The sequence below is a fragment of the Lepisma saccharinum genome, chromosome 2, assembly GCF_977018435.1.
Source record: "Lepisma saccharinum chromosome 2, izLepSacc3.1, whole genome shotgun sequence".
Classification (NCBI taxonomy): Eukaryota; Metazoa; Arthropoda; class Insecta; order Zygentoma; family Lepismatidae; genus Lepisma; species Lepisma saccharinum.
In genome coordinates, this window is record NC_139230.1 from 180,334,872 (window position 1) to 180,355,759 (window position 20,888).

The 20,888-nt window shown below is 36.4% G+C and overlaps 1 protein-coding gene across 1 annotated transcript; it reads right to left on the reverse strand.

Annotated features, from left to right (window-relative positions):
- Positions 1 to 1,241: 1,241 nt before the first annotated feature.
- Positions 1,242 to 20,583, reverse strand: LOC145980737 (battenin-like). Its single transcript, XM_083113802.1, has 9 exons — positions 20,421 to 20,583; positions 15,798 to 15,949; positions 11,270 to 11,403; positions 10,098 to 10,256; positions 8,522 to 8,665; positions 7,364 to 7,832; positions 6,334 to 6,483; positions 5,148 to 5,288; positions 1,242 to 1,969 (listed from the first exon to the last, which is right to left on the reverse strand). Exons 1-9 carry the CDS (start codon positions 20,440 to 20,442, stop codon positions 1,841 to 1,843), a joined length of 1,500 nt encoding a protein of 499 aa, XP_082969928.1. The 5' UTR covers positions 20,443 to 20,583; the 3' UTR covers positions 1,242 to 1,840.
- Positions 20,584 to 20,888: the final 305 nt, after the last annotated feature.

Here is a 20,888-nt window from a genome sequence, read left to right on the forward strand (position 1 = left end):
AGTATTCCACCAATCTGTCTTAGGGATTTGCTTTCACTATGCAAAGCAAGGATTTGCCCTTGCTTACAAGGTGAAATGTCACATTTTATACCCATTTTGGCTCATTCACACTTTCCAGATACTAACAATACTATCACGTGACACTGTTGAAACAATACACAGTCACTGCACAAAACAATAAAAAGTCACCATGCGGTCAGTTAATGCAGATTAAAAAAAAAAAAAAAAAAAAACTCCTCACACAGACTTCTTACACCTTCACAGTAACTGCTTTCTCAGAAAATTAATGGATGTACGATTTCAGCATCATCTGGAGGTTGTATTAACAATACAGAAACAAGCGACTAGCACCGCTCATGGGGGATGATGTCCCATAAAACCCATTAGTATTCTGCTTTCATTTGCTTCTTATATGCCTGTGTTATGTACAGATATTCATGAAAATTGCTGTGAGGATGATGTGTCGCTATTATTTCTTTACAAACTGTATTTGTTACAACATATTTCCGGTTATATATTGAATGAAATTTGTATTATATGATCATAAGCTTAATGGTGAAATGGAATCATTTTCAGCTGCTTGCCTAAACCCAAATGTCACCACATGCTCCTGTTTCCTATGGTGTCCTGAAGATTAAATTGTAAGAAGTATTTTTAAAATTATATTTAGATTTTTTTATGATACTTGGTGTAAATGATTGCACACACACACAACAAAGTAAAGTTTCAACATGTGAACTTACTGTTTTTGCACTGAACGTACTGTCATTCATGCCATTTACCTACTTAATGTTATTACAATTTTCCTTGCCTATGATAAACCAAGTGTTTTCACATTTAAAAGTCCACTTTTAGAAATCCCCATTCCATCACCACAATAATCAGAAGCAATTTAAAGGGTGATGGCATCTGAACATAGAAACTTCTGTTTTATAGATCATTATTCTATTGGTCTCTACAACAGATTTATTATGTAGCAATGTAATGGAACACAACTGTGTGTGGATTGAACAAGAATGAAACAGCTGACAAATTTATCGAAATAATAAGTTTTAATAAGATTCATCTGAACAACAATTTTGCTTCAACACAAAACCATATTAATTATTATCACATGTTAATAATATGACTTACATTTTCTTTGATACACATGAAACTTTTATGACTTAACATGAAGAGTTTGGATAAGAAAAACTTCTTAATTTTCTGCCAGTACTTAAAATGCTGATAGAAAGGCTTTAAGAAAAATATGTTAAGTACCACTCAATAACGTTTCTGAATATGGAATGAGATATGCCAGTACCAGCCAAATAATGTGTGTGTGTGTAACAGACTAGATTTATTTGAACAGTTTTTCACTTCTAAAATCTTATATCACTACTATCACAAAGTTTCTTTGGTTTCATTCATAAATATCACACTTGAAATCTCCCATAATACTTAATATCATTCAGGAAAAATGAATTTTATTTAATATACATGAGTCAAACAAATCCAAAAAAGTAATTGTATCACCTGACAAAAATTTCTGTTTATAGCTGTATCTAATAAAAAATGTTCATCGCTCTAGCACTTACAGATCAATAATTAAAATAAATGTGATAGTTAAAGAGTCATTGTTTCAAAATATTTAGAAAAACTCTCGGAACTGTCCTTTAATATTTTGGAAACAAGAAATCTGAACTAACTACATATAGACAACACCAATTTAAAATCGTAGGTGGTTGACCACATGAACACTTAAAAAAAAAAAATTAGAATATTGAACAACATTAAACATTGAACAAATCTTCGTATTGAAAATATAAAGCTTCGTTACTGCCAGTTTCCAGAATGTTCTTTATTGAGGCTCTGGCAGGGCACACAATATGTTATGAACTGGGATAGAAAGCAATCCTGCCAAGGTAATTCCAATAGCATCTGCAACACAGGTTATTCCCATAGAGAATTCTCTCTTGTCTTCTGGAATCTAGAAAAGAGAAAATACATCAATTTTGCTCACACTATATCTTCACTACACTACCATTATGAAGTGGTGTGTGTTCTATATTTGATTGAGGGTTTATGAGCATCTATGTTACTTGTTGTACAGTTATATATCCCTAGAGAGGGATGACTTAGGCACTCACCCAAGGCCTTGCACATGAGGGGACCATTAACCAGATATAAATTACTTGGGTCACAAGTTTGTAGGACACTGGCACTTCAAACTGAGAAACTAAGATCTTCATTTTTTCCATGCTGAAGGACTTCATATGAACCAATTTGTTGGTCATAATTTCTGTGCATCCCTGGCCTTTCAGTGATTCTTCCATGGTGCATGTATTTAAGGGAGCTTTCAGACAAAAGCAGCAGGTGATAGGTGACACAACCAGTGACTCTGGGATTAATTACACACCTTCATTGTGTAACTGAAGCGAGATAGGCCTCTTTAGTCTAAAGCAAAACATTTATCATGCATGTGTGAACAACAGACTGAGATGACACAATGCACAGTATTGAGAAAACTGCCCAGAGACATGCAAGTGACATGTGCAGCTTGTCATGTTCCTTGTCACCCACCCATCACTCCTCTTAAGGTTACCACATTTTGTGAAGTAAAAAGAAGAACATTTCTACATCAAGATGTTTGTTCATACTTTATTACATCTTTTTTATAACAACTTTCTACTGTAACTATAAAATGCAATAACAAAGCACACTAAATCATCTGGATGCCACGTGATACCGTGTTTAAATCAATGTAGTAGTTTGAATCTGAGACGAAGCAACATGAGAGATGGTTTGTGAAGGTTTCTGATATTGTCTTATTGGTCACTATCAATGATATCTGAGAATTAAATTTAGTGATGATTGTATTCAAGTTTGAAATACAGTACCATGACATCCAGTGAGCATGTTGTGACTTGCTATGCTTATTTTTAACATTATAAATTTTTGTTAAGGGTTTGTAAGAAATCCCAGGTATTTTTACTCTGAAAAGAAAATCCACCTGGTTGACCCTTTTATTATCTAAGAAGAATTATTTGGGGAAGAGAGAACATATGTTAACACATTGGGGTCTCATGACGGGCATAGCCCACAGTGCACTTAAAGTCAATATTGATGAATGACGGGCATAGCCCATCCTGCAGTATGCCATCGTTTTGCCGATTGAACTACGGGCTATGTTCGTACTTCGTCTCATGTGCATGTTCATTCAAGCCCCTCTGTTGAAATTCCGACTGCTAGGTGACTCATTTTAACTCATATTAACATTTGTTACACTGTTGTACTTTTTATTTTTTCACAAAACATTGTTGAAAAAATATTCAAAAATGTCTGAAAATGAAAATAAAATTTAACAAATTTTTGTTCATTGAAAAGAGGAAGTTTTGTAGATTTAAGAAATGTGTGGTAAATAAAAACGAATTAAAAATATTTTTTTCTATTATTTTTTTAAAAACAACCAAAAACCACAGTCCAGAGGTAAAAATGCTGTATTATGAGGCCAGACCCGAATGTGTTAACCTTGGTGTATTCTGTAAATGAAGACCAAAAGAGTTTAGTCAAAGTTTGTTTGTTTAAAGACCACATGCTCAGAAAGGCTCCACAAGGCTGGATCCACAGTTTAAAGTGGGGTCCGAACCACTATGCAATGTACCTCCAATGGGGATCAAACCCAGGACCTCTTGATTACAAGGCTTCAGCATTACCACTACATCATAATTCCAATTGACTTGATATATTTTTTCTTCACATTTATGTATTTATAGAGGCATGCATATTTCGATTTTGATTAAAACACGAAATATGAAATAACACATTGAAATGATAATTTTTCATGTTTCAGGAAGGTGAAACTAAAACAGGTGCCCTGTCTTGTCAAGAAATGAACTGCAAAATGCGAAATGGACTCTTAAAACGAAATTTAGTGTTTATTTACCGACGCAACACTTTCTGAAGTTTGAATTATCCTGCAAGTTATGCAATTCACGGAAAATTTATTAATTTTGCTGTAAAAATTTGAGAAGCAAAACTGACCCCTTTATACACGAATAAACTTAATACTCTGTTAACTACATAAATGCACTATTAGAAGGGATATGTTTATTTTGTGTAATAAGTGCAGTGCAAATTTAGGATTATACTCACAATTTTCAAACCAAAATCTCATTTTTGGATACTGCTTTTGATCCGATATTTCACCACTAAAATACCAGAACTTTATTTTATTTACCGCTTTATTGACTTTGTTTTTGTACCAAAATTTTGCTTTCTTCATTTTCCAAAAATATGTGCATCTATGTATTTACATATTATTTTAATTTTATTTCAATGAATCTCTAAAGTTCATAAGTACTGAATTGGTAGTGATGGCAAGCTAACACAGGAACACGTACTTACAATTTACAACATAAATTGAATGTTAATTAAATTTCGTACTATATATTATGACATTTCCATTACATAAGATATTTCCATGTTAAAGACTGGTTGGTCTCTTGAATTCACAGTAATATATTTGGCAAAAGTTCCCTTGCACATTTCTGACCCTGCAAAAAAAAAAACTACTTTTTTTTAAAGAAAAATTACCTTTGGGTACAAGTAGAAAATGTATCCCCCTTCCCTCTCTCCTCAGTAATTGTGAAAGGAAAAATGAACAATAAAAAACAGTGTGAACAAAGGCACGCTATGTGGCTTTTTCAATGGGTCAAATATGACCATAAAATAATTCAGTTCTTCAGTTAAAATTTCCAGTTTCCTTGGAGTTTCATAGTCCAGCACAATACATCAGTTATAACAGGAGGATTTCCATTTATCAAAAGCAGTTATGCTAATTCAACAATATTTAAAAAAAGATACAGTAAATCTTATGTTATGAGTTAAATAGGAATCAAATGCAGAATTTAAGATGTATTTTGTTCCCCTTGGAAAATGTGTGATATGTTCCAAGTTTTTAGAAAATTCCAATTTGTTTAATTTACAATTCTTCTCTGTTTGCTTGTTATGTTTTGTTAATTTAGAATTCACAATGTTACCTGGTTCCTGTATATAACTAATGAAACTAATATCTAATTTTCAATAAAAACATAACTACCGTAAATATAATGCTGTTTCAATTTATTACCTATTCAAGTTCAAAGTAGCTGGTGTTATATACTTACACTGTACAAAATTTTGTTGTATGTGTTAACATACGCAGCTCCTCCGAGCAGGCCTTCCCACAGGATTAAACCAAAAACAATCCATATCACTGGGATGTATTTGTAAATCACTTGCAACGTAAACATGCCCACATTTATTGCCTGAAAAAAAAATTAGAAACTTACAGATATAGCACATTCTACAAATTGCTTAAGGCTGAACTTCCACCAAATTATTATTATAATTGACATTCATGATACAATTGATCTCACTTAATTGATTTAGTTTATTTTACTATGCTTTTCTGCCACTTTGAGCTAATTGTGAAGACGAGGATGAGTGATGATACAATGAAATTGAATAAGGGACACTCACAAAGAACATCCACACCCTGTCCAGGATTTGATAGTAGGACCCCTGGCAACATAGTACACTGCTCTAACCACTCTGCCATGGAGGTCAGCTACCTCACTTGAGGATGAACTTGTGGCAAGCTTTACAATGCTACATATTAAGCATTTCATTAATTATATTAACCTGTCACATGCAAAGAATAGTCCTTTTCTTTTACTCTGGAGCTAACAGCCTCCACAATCAAACGGAAGGCATTCAAGATTGGTGTATAAAGCTAACAAGGAAATGGGTACAATATGTTGCTGCACAGATAAGATTCCTCTGCCTCTCTAGGCTTTCATGATAATGATAATGAATCATGTTTAGACGAAATTGATGAAAGGATGCTCACAAGGGAATGTCCATGCAAGACCTGAACATTGAATGTTAGGTGGCAATATTTTGAGTCAAGTACTCAATGTGCCATCAAGGTGGCAAAATATACATTTCATTTGATTTATGTTATTTAGTGCCACTTTTGACTAATCACGATGATGTAGATGAGTGATATGATGAAATTGATTAACAGACACTCACAAAGAATGCCCAGGCCAGGATTCGAACTCAGGACCTCTGGCAACATAGCTCCCTGTGCTAACCACTCTGCCTCACAGGCAGGTGGCAAAACATACAATCCATAAAATATATCACTGCTATGGGCTATAACTAAAGGAGATGCTGGCTTTCAAATGTCAAACATGAATGAAATGCATATATAATGAATGAAATTATTATTTCCATTTGTCAAAGATGATAACAACAATTATCATGTAACACATGTAACACAATAGAGTAGGCACATGACATAATTACCTGCCATACTGATAACACCCACAGACGGTCAATAGTGCAACAATTAACCGATGATCGAGACAAAAAGACTCCAATCTGGTATACAACTTGAAACCATCTGTACTGTTCTTGGTGGCTTATCGAAGTGTTATCAAAGTAGATCAGTTCAAACTAAATGAAGGAAGAAATAAAGAAAATAAATATATAAAACATGAAAAATACAACGTCACAGATAACAGGTTTGTAAAGTAAATTTAACAAGTGTAGAGGAATCAACATAAAATAAATTAGAGAAGGAAACATAGAAAAATTAGAAAGAAAAGCTAAAATATAATTTTAGTCAAATAAGCGTCTCCTGATCATACCTTGAATTTGCGAGGATGGTGATATCTTGAGAATTTTCATAATGCCATTTGCAACATTACATTTTTAATCACACACATTCCTAACAATCCGTCTTCACCTTTCTTTCCTCTCTGAATGATTTAAAAATTACTATGCTGTCTCAATGACAGTGGAGTTTGCGGCGAGCGAGAAGAGGCAGTTGCCTTCATCTGTTATGGTTTTACAAAAACTCCCACTGATGTTCAGCAAAATACACACTCACAGAAAAATGTGATCATGAGCTGCAGTCACAATAAGAGAACCTCTAATTTTCTATTTGTCATATTCCAAGCAGAAATAGGAAAGGACTCATCGAGTCTCTGATTTAACATTATTTTCTCAAGATTTTCCAGGTGACTGTAATAGATTTTACCTTACTTTGAATTTTTGTTTTAAGTCTACTTTATGCACATATAGGCTAATTGGGACTAGGCCTACAGTTTAAAGTGGGATCTGAACCACTATGTGCCTCCACTGGGTATCAAACCTAGGACCTCTTCATTACAAGATGATGGCGTTACCACTAAATCATTGGGGAGGTCCCTGATTTTGCCATACAAAAACAAACCATGTATCAAAACAAAAGTAGAGTACATGAATTACATGAAAAATAATTATGATAATTTATATTAATCTATAATATAAACACATTTTGCATGCAACTTACCAATCCCTGGTTGATGAAATATTCAAACAAGAAGACTGTTCCCAGAGCAAGCATGTAGTTAATTAGCGCTGGCACAGACTTAAGCTTGTCCACAAAGTCAGAAAATATATTTCTACTCAAATCAGCACTTTCGGATGGAGGAGTGCCTGGTGGACTGCCTGCTGGACTGCCTGCTGGACTGCCTGGTGGACTGTCTGGTGGACTGCCTGGTGGTGTGGGTTCGGTTGATGTCTCCACATCGCTGGGCATTTCAGTTTTAATTTCAACGCTAGCTCCAATGGGAAGTTCAAGATTAATTTCCTTGCTGGAAGATTCAGTTTCAATGGTCAGGTGAGTAGCAGCACTAGCAACAGTGCTAACGGCAGCACTGACGGCAGATTCAGGGCGCACTGCAGATGTACTTTTACTGGCAACCTTTTTTGGACAGCATGCACCTTGTCCTTCTGGATGCTTAAGTAAGCACCAAAATCTATGGACAGAAAGAATATAAAAGATGAAGTTAAGTTGCAGTGTAACAAAATGTTGAAATACTGAATAAAGTCTAGCACCAAAAAGTTCACTTGCAGGGAAAATATTAACAAAATAATATATTTTTCCTGTAAGGCCTTTTCAGTACATATCCATTAAGGTAAGGATTGACCTCTGTGGACTGAGTACATTTTTCCGATGGGGACTTTTTAGAAAACCCCACCTAAAAAACACCAAAAATGCACATTTTTCCAGGAAACTTTTGCATCATCATGATAGTAGTCATGATTAGTGAACAGATTGGGGTAGAATTCTGAAAACAAGGCTTAATAGAGCTTCTAATACCTCCACTGAAGTAATGGCTCTTTTTTATACAGATAATTTTCTGCATTTAGTGTTGATTATACTTCACGAAGGTTAGTGTTTTAAAAAGTTTGTTTCAAGTTGACTTAATGCTCAAATAGGTTAATTGGGGATGAAAAAAAAGGTAAAGGTAAAGTGCTCCCCTGTGCATAGCACAATGGCATGAAGGCATATAGGGGGTGTGGGGGTAACGCCCCACACTTTCTTCATCCGGTCGTGCAGAGTGAGGGGGAGGGATTGTGGATGAGGGAAGTAAGATGCAAATTACATAACAAACCATATAAGCATACCAAATGGAAATGTTTTTTTAAAAAAGTATCCACTTACGTGAATGCCATGAGAACTTGAACAGACAGCATGAGCAGCAATGAATTCCTTGGTGAAATTCCTCCAGCCGTAAGCCAGGCATAGGACACAGCGGCTGCTATGCCTGCACCACCAGTACCAGATGACCACGTGGAAATGACATTTCTAATTTTGGGAAAAAAGCAATTATGTCTTAATAAATTAAATCAATGTGAAAGTAGCATGATTTGATCACAATAAAAGTACTTCCAGAACGTGATGAAATGGAAGTTATAAAGCTATAATGTATGGTATTAAGGTCTTTATTTCGCACAGAGAATAATCTGAATTAGATCTGTTCTAAATAGGACTGAACAATAGCCACACAAAGAAATCAAACATAAGACTTAATCCATAATGTATCGTGAATTTCCACATAGTTAAAAAAGTCTGGCATTTGGAATATTAATTGAATATAGGATACTTCAAAAGCTGATCAAATATTATACAAAACATGACATTGTATCATCTTCTACTGCCCTGTAAAGACGTTTGTCTGTTATATGGAAACTTAATTCATCTGAGATACGAGGGCAATTTAGAAAAAAAAAACTCAGTTTTGTTATCAATGACAGACACTCGTAGATCCAGAACTTTTATTATACACATTAGAAAAGTACAACATTACATTACTTTTCGACATAATCACCATTCAAATTGAGGCACTTGTCATAACGTTTTACAAGGTTTGAAATTCCTTCCACAAAAAAATTTCCCACCTGGGAATGAAGTCACTCTCTAACAGCACCATGCAGTGTAGTGTCCTTGTCGAAGCGGTGCGATGCAAGCCACTGTTTCATGTGCCTGAAGAGCAATTGTGTGACACTGTTAGTGTTGTGGACACGGGTGTCATTAGCTGGAACAATGTTGTATGTATTTGTTCAGTGCAAAATCTGGGCTATAAGGAGGATGATCATAAACATCCCAACGGAACTTCTCCAAACGTTCTTGTGTGTGTCCATCGGTGTGCGGGCGAGCATTATCGTGAACCAAAACCACACCGGAAGTCAGCATCCCCCGACGCTTGTCAATTTCATTGCTGACTACAGATGGGTGCCCATTTCTTGCCGCATCATGCACTTCAGTTAGTCCATCTTCAATCATACGACCATTCACGTATGACACCTTCACTCATCACGTTTGGTCCGTAAACATTGCACAGTTCACGATGAATCACAGCTGCCGAACGTTTTTTGCACACAGAAATCGTATTACTGCACGAACTTCACATTTGGCGGGATTTTCTATTGTAGCGTTCATTTTCAATTGTTGTAGCGGACGAGTCAACTGAAACACAACCTTCTCCTTTCACTTCTCACTGCCTGCTGAACTACTGCGCACAGCGCCACAAGACTGACGTCACTATCTCAAGCTATCTCATGCACATGCTCAAACAGAGGTTTTTTTCTGAATTGCCCTCGTACAATTAACTGATTTGTATAGCAAAGGAGACTGAACCAGTAGCTTAAAAATGAATAACTTCTTTTCAGATAGCGAAACAAATTATATTGTACATAAATATCATGTGAAATATATGAATTATTAAAAAAATAATCACCTTTCAAAAAAGGCGGAGTAAGATAAAAAGGTGCCTTCTCCCAAACCAGAACCCAAAGCTGTGCAAACTACACCACAAATAGCAACCCATCGAGCAGATGACAATGCAACAAGCAAAAATCCAGCAGCTCCTAGGATGATGACCATGAGCACCCTTATGCTAGAAGAAAGAACAATATTTTAAGTAAAAAATTCTCAACCATATTTTTTGCAAACACTTGAACATAGAAGTTATGTTTCTTGACATATATAATAAACAAGAAGAAAACAATTACAATACAAATGACTTGCAATGATTGTGTTGTTTAGTGTTACCTGATTTTCGTGCTTTTCCCATCATGAAGAAACCATCTGCACAAATTAAAAATATGACAAATAACCCCACATATTGTTATATAAATCTGATCCTGGCAAAATATGTGCTTATAAAAAAGTACATATTCTCCCACTTCTTTTGCAGTAGACATTTGTGAAGAAAATTCACTCAAACAAACATTCTCACAAAACTCCTGAATTTTACTAATTATAGAATACTCTCAATTCACAGTCTTTCCAAATTTCATCTCACATTCTACTGAAATACGCAATCTGCCTGTATGCCCCATATACTGAGAAAGATATGTTTTTATCTCTCTGAAATGGAAACCTCTACTATACTTTTAAGTCCCGCACCATGGCCATGAGTTCTAAGGTGCAAGCTTTGGGCTATGGGAAAGCGCAAGTTCAAATCTTTTGGAGGAAGTGTAATACATTTTCTGAGATTTCAGCCAGTGGTCATCCACCATGATGAGGAAATGTACCATAACCCAGTCAGAGAAAACCTACGATGAGAACTTGGGGTCGACCGACCACATGTCGCCCCAAAACTGGATGATCTAACAAGTCTGATGGGAGTGAGGCTGGCAGTCTGTAGGTAGGCACTGGCCCTCACAGGCTGTTATACCATGGGTTATTATTATATATTATTATTATACTGTTAAGCCTAAATTAGTTCTTCAGACATGTTACCTTCTCTATGGCCTTTCCACCCATCTGCATCTTCCCTCAATTTTTATCTTCTGAGTAGCTACAGCTTGCCATTTCAAATGTAGTTATTGTTTTTTACATGGTTGTTTTAATATTTTTAAAGATCTGCCTTACACATGTATGTCATATTTTCAGTCAGATACTTACTGCACTAGAAATGGGAGAAAAGGAGCTATCATCTTAATAGTAAGAGATGGAATCACATCAGCCAGCAGAATGGCACCAGTTGAGGTAGGGTTGCAGTCTCTTGAACCGTTGGTGACATTTTTAACAGTCTCCCCCTGCAACAAAAAAGGAAATCTGCTAATAAAATTTGTATTTTTTTTTCAGCATATCATGGCATTTTTCAGTTATTTGTTAATTATCCTTTTCTATTTCATATCTACCACAGCCAATCAGTTTTCATAAATTAAGGTTAACACCCACCGAGATGCCAGAAACGAGCCATCCCGAACCTCTGAATAGAAAATTACATGTGCCTTTCCAAGTTTCCAAGGGCAGTCAGTCCATATACTGTGACATCATACTGCGATGCGGAACATTTTCTACGCTCATCTGTAGCGGGGCCGAGCATGACACTTCCTGGAGCTAAACGAAGACATGCGGAATTACAAAAGAGTACAAAATAAATACGTAAATATAATCAAAACTTCCCAAACTTACGTGAGTGAGTGAGTATATGTTAATCCGGACGACGTTTCAAAGGTAAATACTTCCTCCTTATTCAGGTCTAACTGGAAGCCTAGACACTGGACATGGTGTCACGTGAAATAGTGTTAAATAGGAATGTGGTTGAAGGAATTGGTAAAAAACACTTAAAAATCCTAGTTATTAAAATGGTAAAAATCCCTATCCAGGTAAAACATTCTTAAAAATACTCATATTCAAAACTAAACACCAGGTGCCCACATGGCAGCCGAGTAACTCCCGTCCAGCAGTAAGGTGAAGTGCATAGGTAATGGTCTACACGCACAGAGTTGGAGATTACCTCCTCCCCACGGGACTGATTCCCCTCAACCACAACGTCACCAATCCAATGAGAATTTGCGTTCTTCCCCTACAACTCTCAAAACTTCAGAGGCAACATGAAAACCCAACTTAGCGTAATTTTTACCGGCATTATCCCATTTTCTAAGGAAATGTATCCACCCCTCTAGACCGGTGTCTAGACCTCTAGTTAGACCTGAAGAAGGAGGAAGTATTTACCTCTGAAACGTCATCCGGATTAACATATACTCACTCACGTAAGTTTGGAAAGTTTTGATACTATTTGTGTATTTATTTTGTATTCAATATTGAGTAATACGCACTTCCTCATCATGTTATTACAAAATAGAGCTTTTGGAGATGCGGCAAATGGAAAATTTGCACCCTAGAAACCTGCAGACATCTGGCACAGATATTCTGCACTTCGGTTCCGTGTGTTTCACTGTAGTAGGTTTTACACCATTTGATTACAATAGAAGCAGACAGCAGAAGTTCTGTTGCTGCATTTCTCCTTGCCTTAGTGGGCATTAAGTTTTAAACAGGAGCTGAGAACTACCTGTTGTAAATCTCACATTCTTATCTTGCAAACATGACTCGCACACACATGGAACTTGTAGCACGATACTATGGCAGAGGGTCTACCAATCCAACAGTCAATGCTTTCTTGGTATCTCTTAGAATTTGCACTGAAGCGACAAGCAACACATGTCACTTAGGATTTCACGAATCGAATGCAGGCTTGTGTAGCCTGTCATGCCATTATGGTGTGAAATGTTGCGGTTGATTGGCTCGTTCCCAAGCTACATGCATCAATGTTACTTGTTCCTTCGGTCTGAAATCTCCTTAGGTGTCCTGTGCATATTCCCTGAAACAGGTTTCTTGCACCTGGACCATATAATTAGATGTGAATAATTTAAATTTTTGAGATGCAGTTTTAGGTCCTGAAATGTGCATCTATCCTTTAGCATTTGAGCAAAATGGCTCCCCATCTTGTTCTGTGGAGGCATTCAGTGTCAGCTCATACATATCCCATTCCACTTGGAATTCCATGCATGTATGGGGCCAAAATTATTCACTTTGGGAAGAAATACTCAATACCAAGATTTAGAAAATCATAAATACTTGGTAGAATAAAATATTACATAAAATAAATCAGTATTCACAGCAATTTTCTCACATGTCTCATGAAATAAAATGGATTCTCTAATGAATCAAAGAGGAAATTGTGTATTCAGTGGTACTGAAGTTAATCAAGGAAGATCTATGCCCTTTGCAAGATGGTCAATGATTTTTTTTTTATGGTACAATTAAAAGGGTCATCTACTTGCCAATGTACACTACAATATACATAACTTTCAGGTGATACAAGTTCTGTTTGTCATATAAAAATGTCTTCTTCTGTTCAATAATACACAGGGTAATTCAAAAGTCAGTTACATAGGACAACTTCATTATTAGTGTACATAGCAAAACATGAGAACAGGCAGTGGCGAAGCATCCTAAGAGGCCCGGAGGCAGGGCCTACCCTAATATATTTGTCTGTTATGGATTATTTTATTACTTATAAATTTCATTAAACGACGCTTAATAAAAAAAACTGAAATTCTAGGTCTTCCGATAATTACTGCAAGTTTGCAACCCTGCCTGGAACCGTATCTGCGCATTCAGCGAGGCCCGCCAGAGAGTGCCTCAGCTGATCCCATAATAACCTATGTGATTCATGCGGGAAAACATAATTGCAGGGGCGCATTCGCCTGTAACATAAACTGAGAGGCCGGCCTCTTTTCTATCTCTCACCCTCTCTCCCTGACTTCCGAAGAGTGCCGATCGTGTACGAGTGCGGGACAAAGCAGACAGTGGACGCACAGAGCTTGTTGAAGGAGCGTTTCCATGGAAGATTCAGAGCTGTGCCGGGAGCGGAGCACACCCAGCTGCTAACATGTAGCGAAAATGTGTTGCTAGCACCTCTAAGCCTGGCCTCCTAACCTATCAAAGTAGGCATTATTAGAATTCTAACTGCAAATAATGCATGCAAGTTGTTTACCAGTGTTAAGTTTGGTGCTTTCAGCTCTTTTGAGAAACAGCTTTTCCTGAAGTGTTAGCTGCTGGATGTGTCTAACCCCCCCCCCCCCAATCTCGATTCAGAGAGGGAAAGTATTTTATTTCTTTGAGGAAAAGGGTATTGAGGCGAAATTTCCTTTTATGATTACTGACATAACTGAAAACGCGCTACTTTTAAAATGGAGCAAAGTACAATGTAAACGTATAGAAGAAATCCATGTAACTGAAATTTTCTGGTCGGTGTGTTACACAGAAAGGTGTCCGTGTTCTCATTTAGCATTTCATCATTTTCTAAATCACATTATAATTTTTAAGAAAATTCATGTGTTGAAGAAGAATTATATGCATAAAAGAGTTAAAAAGTAATGATTGATAGATTTAGTTTATTTTACTTGGCTCTCTGCCATTTTTGGCTAATTGGGAAGATGAGAATGAGCGATAATATGATGACATTGACGAAGGGACACTCACAAAGAACACCTAAGCCCAGGTGTGGATTCGAACCTGAGGCCCTAGTCGTAGCACGCTGTTATAACCAATCTGCCGCGGAGGTCAGCATCAATAAGAAATAAATGCTAAGTGACGATCCAGTGATGCATTTCTTTAATGCGAGAAACATTTACAATACTGTTATTGAAGTAGCAAATATTTTTTATGAGCAGCTTCAATATAAGAAATGTAAGAGGGCTAGGGCCTCACAGAACGGCTTTTTCATTGGATGACGCGTGGTCAGAACATCGAGTCCGATTGTCACTGTTTTCTGACCTTCGAGACAGAAGCGCCTTTATTCTCAGATATCTAATCGAGACTAGATTAAAGTAGAATCTGAACCAATGCCTCCAGGGGGAATCAAACCTTCTGCTTCTTGATTATAAGGCGAGAGCGTTAATCACTACATTATCCTTTTCAATCCCTATCCCGAGTTTCTCGAACAGCAGTAGATGAGATTCAGGCAATATTTTATATTTTATTTTCTAGGGGCTATATTTTAACATACTACTGTTAAAAAAAAATTACATCCCCCCCCCCCCCCCACACACACACAATCCCTGCTCCGTCCTGTGCCTACCCTTCCAGAGACAGCACGCTTCGCCACTGGGAACAGGGGAAAGTTGTTAACACTATGTGGGTTTCAATTTAAAGCATTGGGATTATTAACATATGCACTGCTGAGGCTGTACCCTGATATGAGACTCAATGGTAGCTGAAAATGCCATGTGAATCATGAACTGATGATGATAATCATAGGCAAAGTAAAAAGTGTGAACACGTGACATATGCACAGTCCCCTCCACCTGTCCACATCAACCCACAGAAAAGGAAAAACATGTACAAATTAAAATCTGGCTATATTACACTTGATACTGTTGGATGTCTGTGACTGGCAGCACAGTCCAATTTTCATAAGTGTAGGATGGGGAGGGGCCTGCATTTGTCACATGTTCACATCTTATTTTGCCTCAAATTATGGTTAAGGTATTTTGGATAAAGATGGCAACATTTTTTTAATTTTTTTTGCAACAATAATGGAGTTGAGTTGTCCTACAGGATGGGGCTCTTGAATTAGCCTGTACACCGGGAGAAGAAGGATGAATGAAAACATCACAATCCACAAATATATACATACGCCAGCGTGAAAATCAGAACTCAGTATGTCGTGAGCAGCACTCAGCATAACAACATATCCATAGTTGTTGCAAAGGCCCAGCAGCCAGTAGCCAAGCAGATTCCGTTTGTTACGGGGGCCTTCTCCAGATGCTGCTGTCATGGTGCTGCTACCTGTAAGGGAAGACAAGTGATATAAAATATACCAATGCCAATAGTATTTAGTCAAAACCCGAATTCAATAATAATAGCTTATGTGTGAAATGTGAAGTCAGGTGGTCACGAGCAGATTTACCTTAGAAAGAGAAATTATACATTAAAAATGTTGCTTGTTTATGTACACATAGGCTAATTGGGACTGAGCCTATAATTTAAAGTGGGATCTGAACCACTGTACAATATGCCTCCACTGGAGATTGAACCTGGGACTACTTGATTATGGCAGAGGCCGAAATTATACATTTAATGAGTGTACCAGGGTTATTTACAAAATAAGGCAACATGGAAATATTGCCATTGCTGTGCTGGGCTCACAATGGCATGCATACTTAACAAGTTTGTTGATTCTTTGGAAAGGCATGAATGCCATTTGCAGACATTCAAGCAGCATTTAAACATTGTGATGTGTGTTTGTATTGTTTAACCCTTCATCGGTCAGACCTGGAAAAGTAACACGATCAGTTGTGTTGTATCTGTGAAATACAGGTACAGTTTTATTAACATATCCATGATTAATTTTTAATTTTCACTTTATTTTATTTTAGTCTTACATATAATGATTCTTAAACATCTAAAAAATACTTCTTTACCACTACATATGATATTTAATGTCACTTAACAAGCATTTATATACATCACTCTGTTGTTCATCGTAATAATTATTACATTCCAGTTCAGTCTAGAAATCACCTTCCCTATCCTCTACATTATCACAATCGCCAACAGACCCATATCACTGATATCATCATATTACCTGCATTCACCACACTGCTGCACAGAATGGAACAAATGAGTTCAGTGTTTTTCCGGATCCTGACAGTCCTTTCTGCGAGCAAACTGTGATACCATTAACCCGACTGGAATCAGTCACTATGTATCTCCGAGATACAAAAAGCTTACTAAGCCCAGACATGAAGGGTGCCAGGCAGAGACCGTGGTCATCTGTATTCAGACAAAGAGGAAAGAAGCTACCGAGAAGCTTAGAACAGCATGCCTAATCATTTAGAAGAAAATGAGCAATTTTATTTGCATGTGCCTTCGGGATACAGCATGACCAATGGAGGATAAAGAATATCGAGGAATCTGCTGCATGTGTAAAGCAGTCTGTAATTTGTTTCTTGAATGCAAGGAACATGAAACCAACTTAAATTTGTTAACTTTGTGAGATGTATGGAGAACATGCCATGACTAATGCAATGGTATGGAGATGGGTGTGACTTCAATGAAGGATGTGGATGATGATCCATGGAGTAGCTAACTGTCTGTGGTGCATACAATTGAAAAACATATGAGAGAAAACAGACAACATTATATCACTGTCCTGTGTGATTAGCCATGGCTTTCATGTGCAGAACAATTTTTTCATCCCACTTCTATATGCTTCGGTGAGTAGGTTAAGCAGATCAGATTTTGGTGTTCATAGCACAATAATTAAGTACCTACAGGCTCATCACTATTTATTCTTATTAAGTAAGGGTTGTTTGTATTGAACTCACACTTTCCTTCATCTCCTGCATGTGTAAACAACATTTCTTTTGTAAAAAGAGTGCCTCCCTAATGGCATAGTAGTAACATCATCACCTTGTAATCATGATGTCCCAGGTTTGTAGGCCTGGTTCCAATTAGTGTAGCTATGCATAAAGTGGACATTAAACAAAAACTCAAGCACATGTGAGAGGAACTTTTTGGCAGAGGTGATCTACAAGCATGGTCACTTGCGCAATCTACGGTCCAAGTTCCTTTTACTTTATTGAGATTTCATCATGTTATGTATACAATTTTTACAATATTTATGTTGAAAAAAAAACATTTAAAAATTACCTTACGCAAGCATGCAATCTTCCCATGGACAATGTATTTTCCATTAACAAGCGACTGCATTTAGTGATTTTATTATAACGCTAAGAGAATCAAACCTGGCCTGATTAACCTAACTACAAAAGCATACATTGAACAAAATCTTATGTGTAAAATTTAAGTATCCCCGAAACATATTTCTTCAATCTTACAGGAGAAAGTACTTACCGAAAAGAGTTTCTGTATACTCTACGAAGGTTTCGGAAGTGTTTTCTAGCCTCGCTGAATGAATTTTTGTGGAAAACCATCTATTTTTCAACATTAATGTCTCTCTGATGCACGAAACCTGTTCCATTGATATCCTTCTACTACATGAACAAAATTTTGTGTGTGCTTGATGACATAACAACCGGTCAGTGTTTCCAAACATGCGGTTTTCCTACTGTGTAAGAGTAGTATAACGTAAATGAACATGTAACTGTGGGGCTATCCGTGAATGGTTCGTGGGGCTATTTATGAAGGTTTTTAACAATTTTGAAGATGACAATTTTAACTATGTTTGCCTAACCTAACCAAACCTAACCTTGCCGTGCATGGTTCGTTGGGCTATTTATGAATGGTTCATGGGGCTATTTATGAATGTTTTTAACAATTTTGAAGATGACAATTTTAACTACGTTTGCCTAACATAACCGAACCTAACCTTGCCATGCATGGTTTGTGGGGTTTTCAAACCTGGAAGAAAAATACAAAATCAGTAACTCGAAAGTAGATATTTTTCGATGAAGAAGGTTGTGCAACACTGCATAACCACTGATCATCGACAACACTAGTCAAGATTTCTCCGCCATATTGCGTGTAACACAAGTGAAAACGAACAAACAAGAATTACTCGATATGTTGAAAATTGAGATTATTTGCATGAAAAAAACTAAATGGCACCTTCAAGAAAATAAAGGAATTCCAGATGTTTCGGGGATACTTAACATTTAATAATCTTAAGTAATTGCTAAATCTCAGCAGTATGTGTTAACAGAAGTAAATCAAAATCAAACCATGTTAAAATTGCATACACAAAAAAAAAAAAAAAAAAAAAATGGGGGGAACTACTTGGGCCATACAATTTAGTTTCCCCAAACTTCAAACTTCCATCCACAATCATTTCCAGTATTATAAATATTGAAGTATTTTCTCTATCCTAGATATTTAAGTATCTAAATATTTTCCTTTACAAGTTGCAAAAATCATTATACAATTGGAGCAATGGTAAGTTTGAAAGTAGTATTTTAAGAGCATCACAACAGCTGTCCCCTCAGAAAAAAAAATATGCACATTTCGGTAACATTTTACTATACCAGAGATGGATTTCTTCAAATTTACAGGAGAAAGTACTTACGCAAATCATTTTCTGTATTGTTGTTGATGTTCGGGCAAGTAGTATTGATCCATTTTAATGCAAATGCATGTGGTTTTCTATGAAAATCTATTTCCGATGCTCTATTGCTGTGATGTTGTCCGTATATGCTAAATTGAACGAAAGGAGTGCTAATGGAACCTAACCTAACAGGCCTAACCTAAGCTAGTAGGCATACCTCGTCCCCGTGATGGTTCGTGGGGCTATCGTGATTTTTTGGGCATACGTCAATGGTTTTTGGGGCTACCCGTGGATGGTTTGTGGGAAATAAGGAACAACAGTAAGTACTCGTTAATGTAAGAAATCGACATTATTTTCGTTATAAATTCATTATTTCACCTAAAGAAATGTTCCGCAATGCAGAAGAGTACGTTATCAATGTAAACAATTGTGAAATAAATCATTGATAGGTGTCTCCGGTACCGTATAGTAAAGTAGTACCCACATTTCATGCTTCCAAATGTTCTAAACATGTGAGAAACACCACTGCTCCCAAAAGTACAGGTGTGGTGGTGGATCAGTAGATACAGTAGTTCCAATAAATATCTTTAGTGACAGGTCCATTATAACATGTTATTTCAGTACTATTATCTTGCTTTAATTTGAAATATGTTGCGTCTTTTACAAACGGTTCAGCCCTACTCAGAAAAATCTCTTGCCTACAGACCCATGACTACAATATTTTAGATGATTTTGCAAACTGTACAGAAAAAAGAAAAGCATTCACAGGATTAGAAAGTAGTATGAAAATATCATAGAAGCTTTGATGATTTCGAGGTAGTTCTCTTTATTCTTTATTTATGAGTGAAGTTCTGTCCTCAAGTACAGGTTTTTCGTTTGTTTTTGCATGCATTTTATGTTCAATATCCTACAGGAAAAAGAGAGTAGAAAAGATTCAAGCAACCAAATCTAACTGACCTAACTCACTCAAAACATTATCAAAAATTCCTACTCCATTTAGTTTAACCTACTACAATACCATATAACATTCAGTAGTTGAACCCATCTTACTTCCACAGGATGATTTTTATTACAACTATCGAACCTCACTGCATAAAATTTTTGTATTTTCAAGAATTACTAATACAATACACGAGAAACCACAACGGCTTAGTTTCATACGCAATGGCCTTTTCCATTTGTGAATTCATACTCAAAAAAGTATTACGGGCAAAAAACAGTTTGTTTAAAATTACCTTTATTTAACTAACTTACCATAATGCAAGAATTCAAGCATTGTCACTTATATTTGTTTATGCTTGTGTTTATTTGTTTAGTTAGTCTTCTTAGTCAGCTTCTCTTTAAAGCTCTTTCCTACATTCACAGACTACCACCATTCAGTTACATAAAATGGGTATTAAAAAGACTGATTTGTTCAGGTTGGAACATAAGCTCACTTCACGTCCTTTGAAAGCGGCCGCGTTGTAGCCAATGTCAGAGAGCAGGCAATGTTGTCGTCACAATTTCCCTTTTAAAGGTGAAATATTTCCCTTTTTCTTCCAATGTATCTCGTTTCATCCAAAATTTCCCTTCATCTTAGAAAAACCACTGGAAAAACTGATATCGCCATCACAACTTCATAATTTTTTATTATTGTCGCTAACATTACGATTTAGTAATAATAATAGAACTATTACTATTATTTCCACTTGTTCACAGAACAATTCGCAGAAATATTGAAAT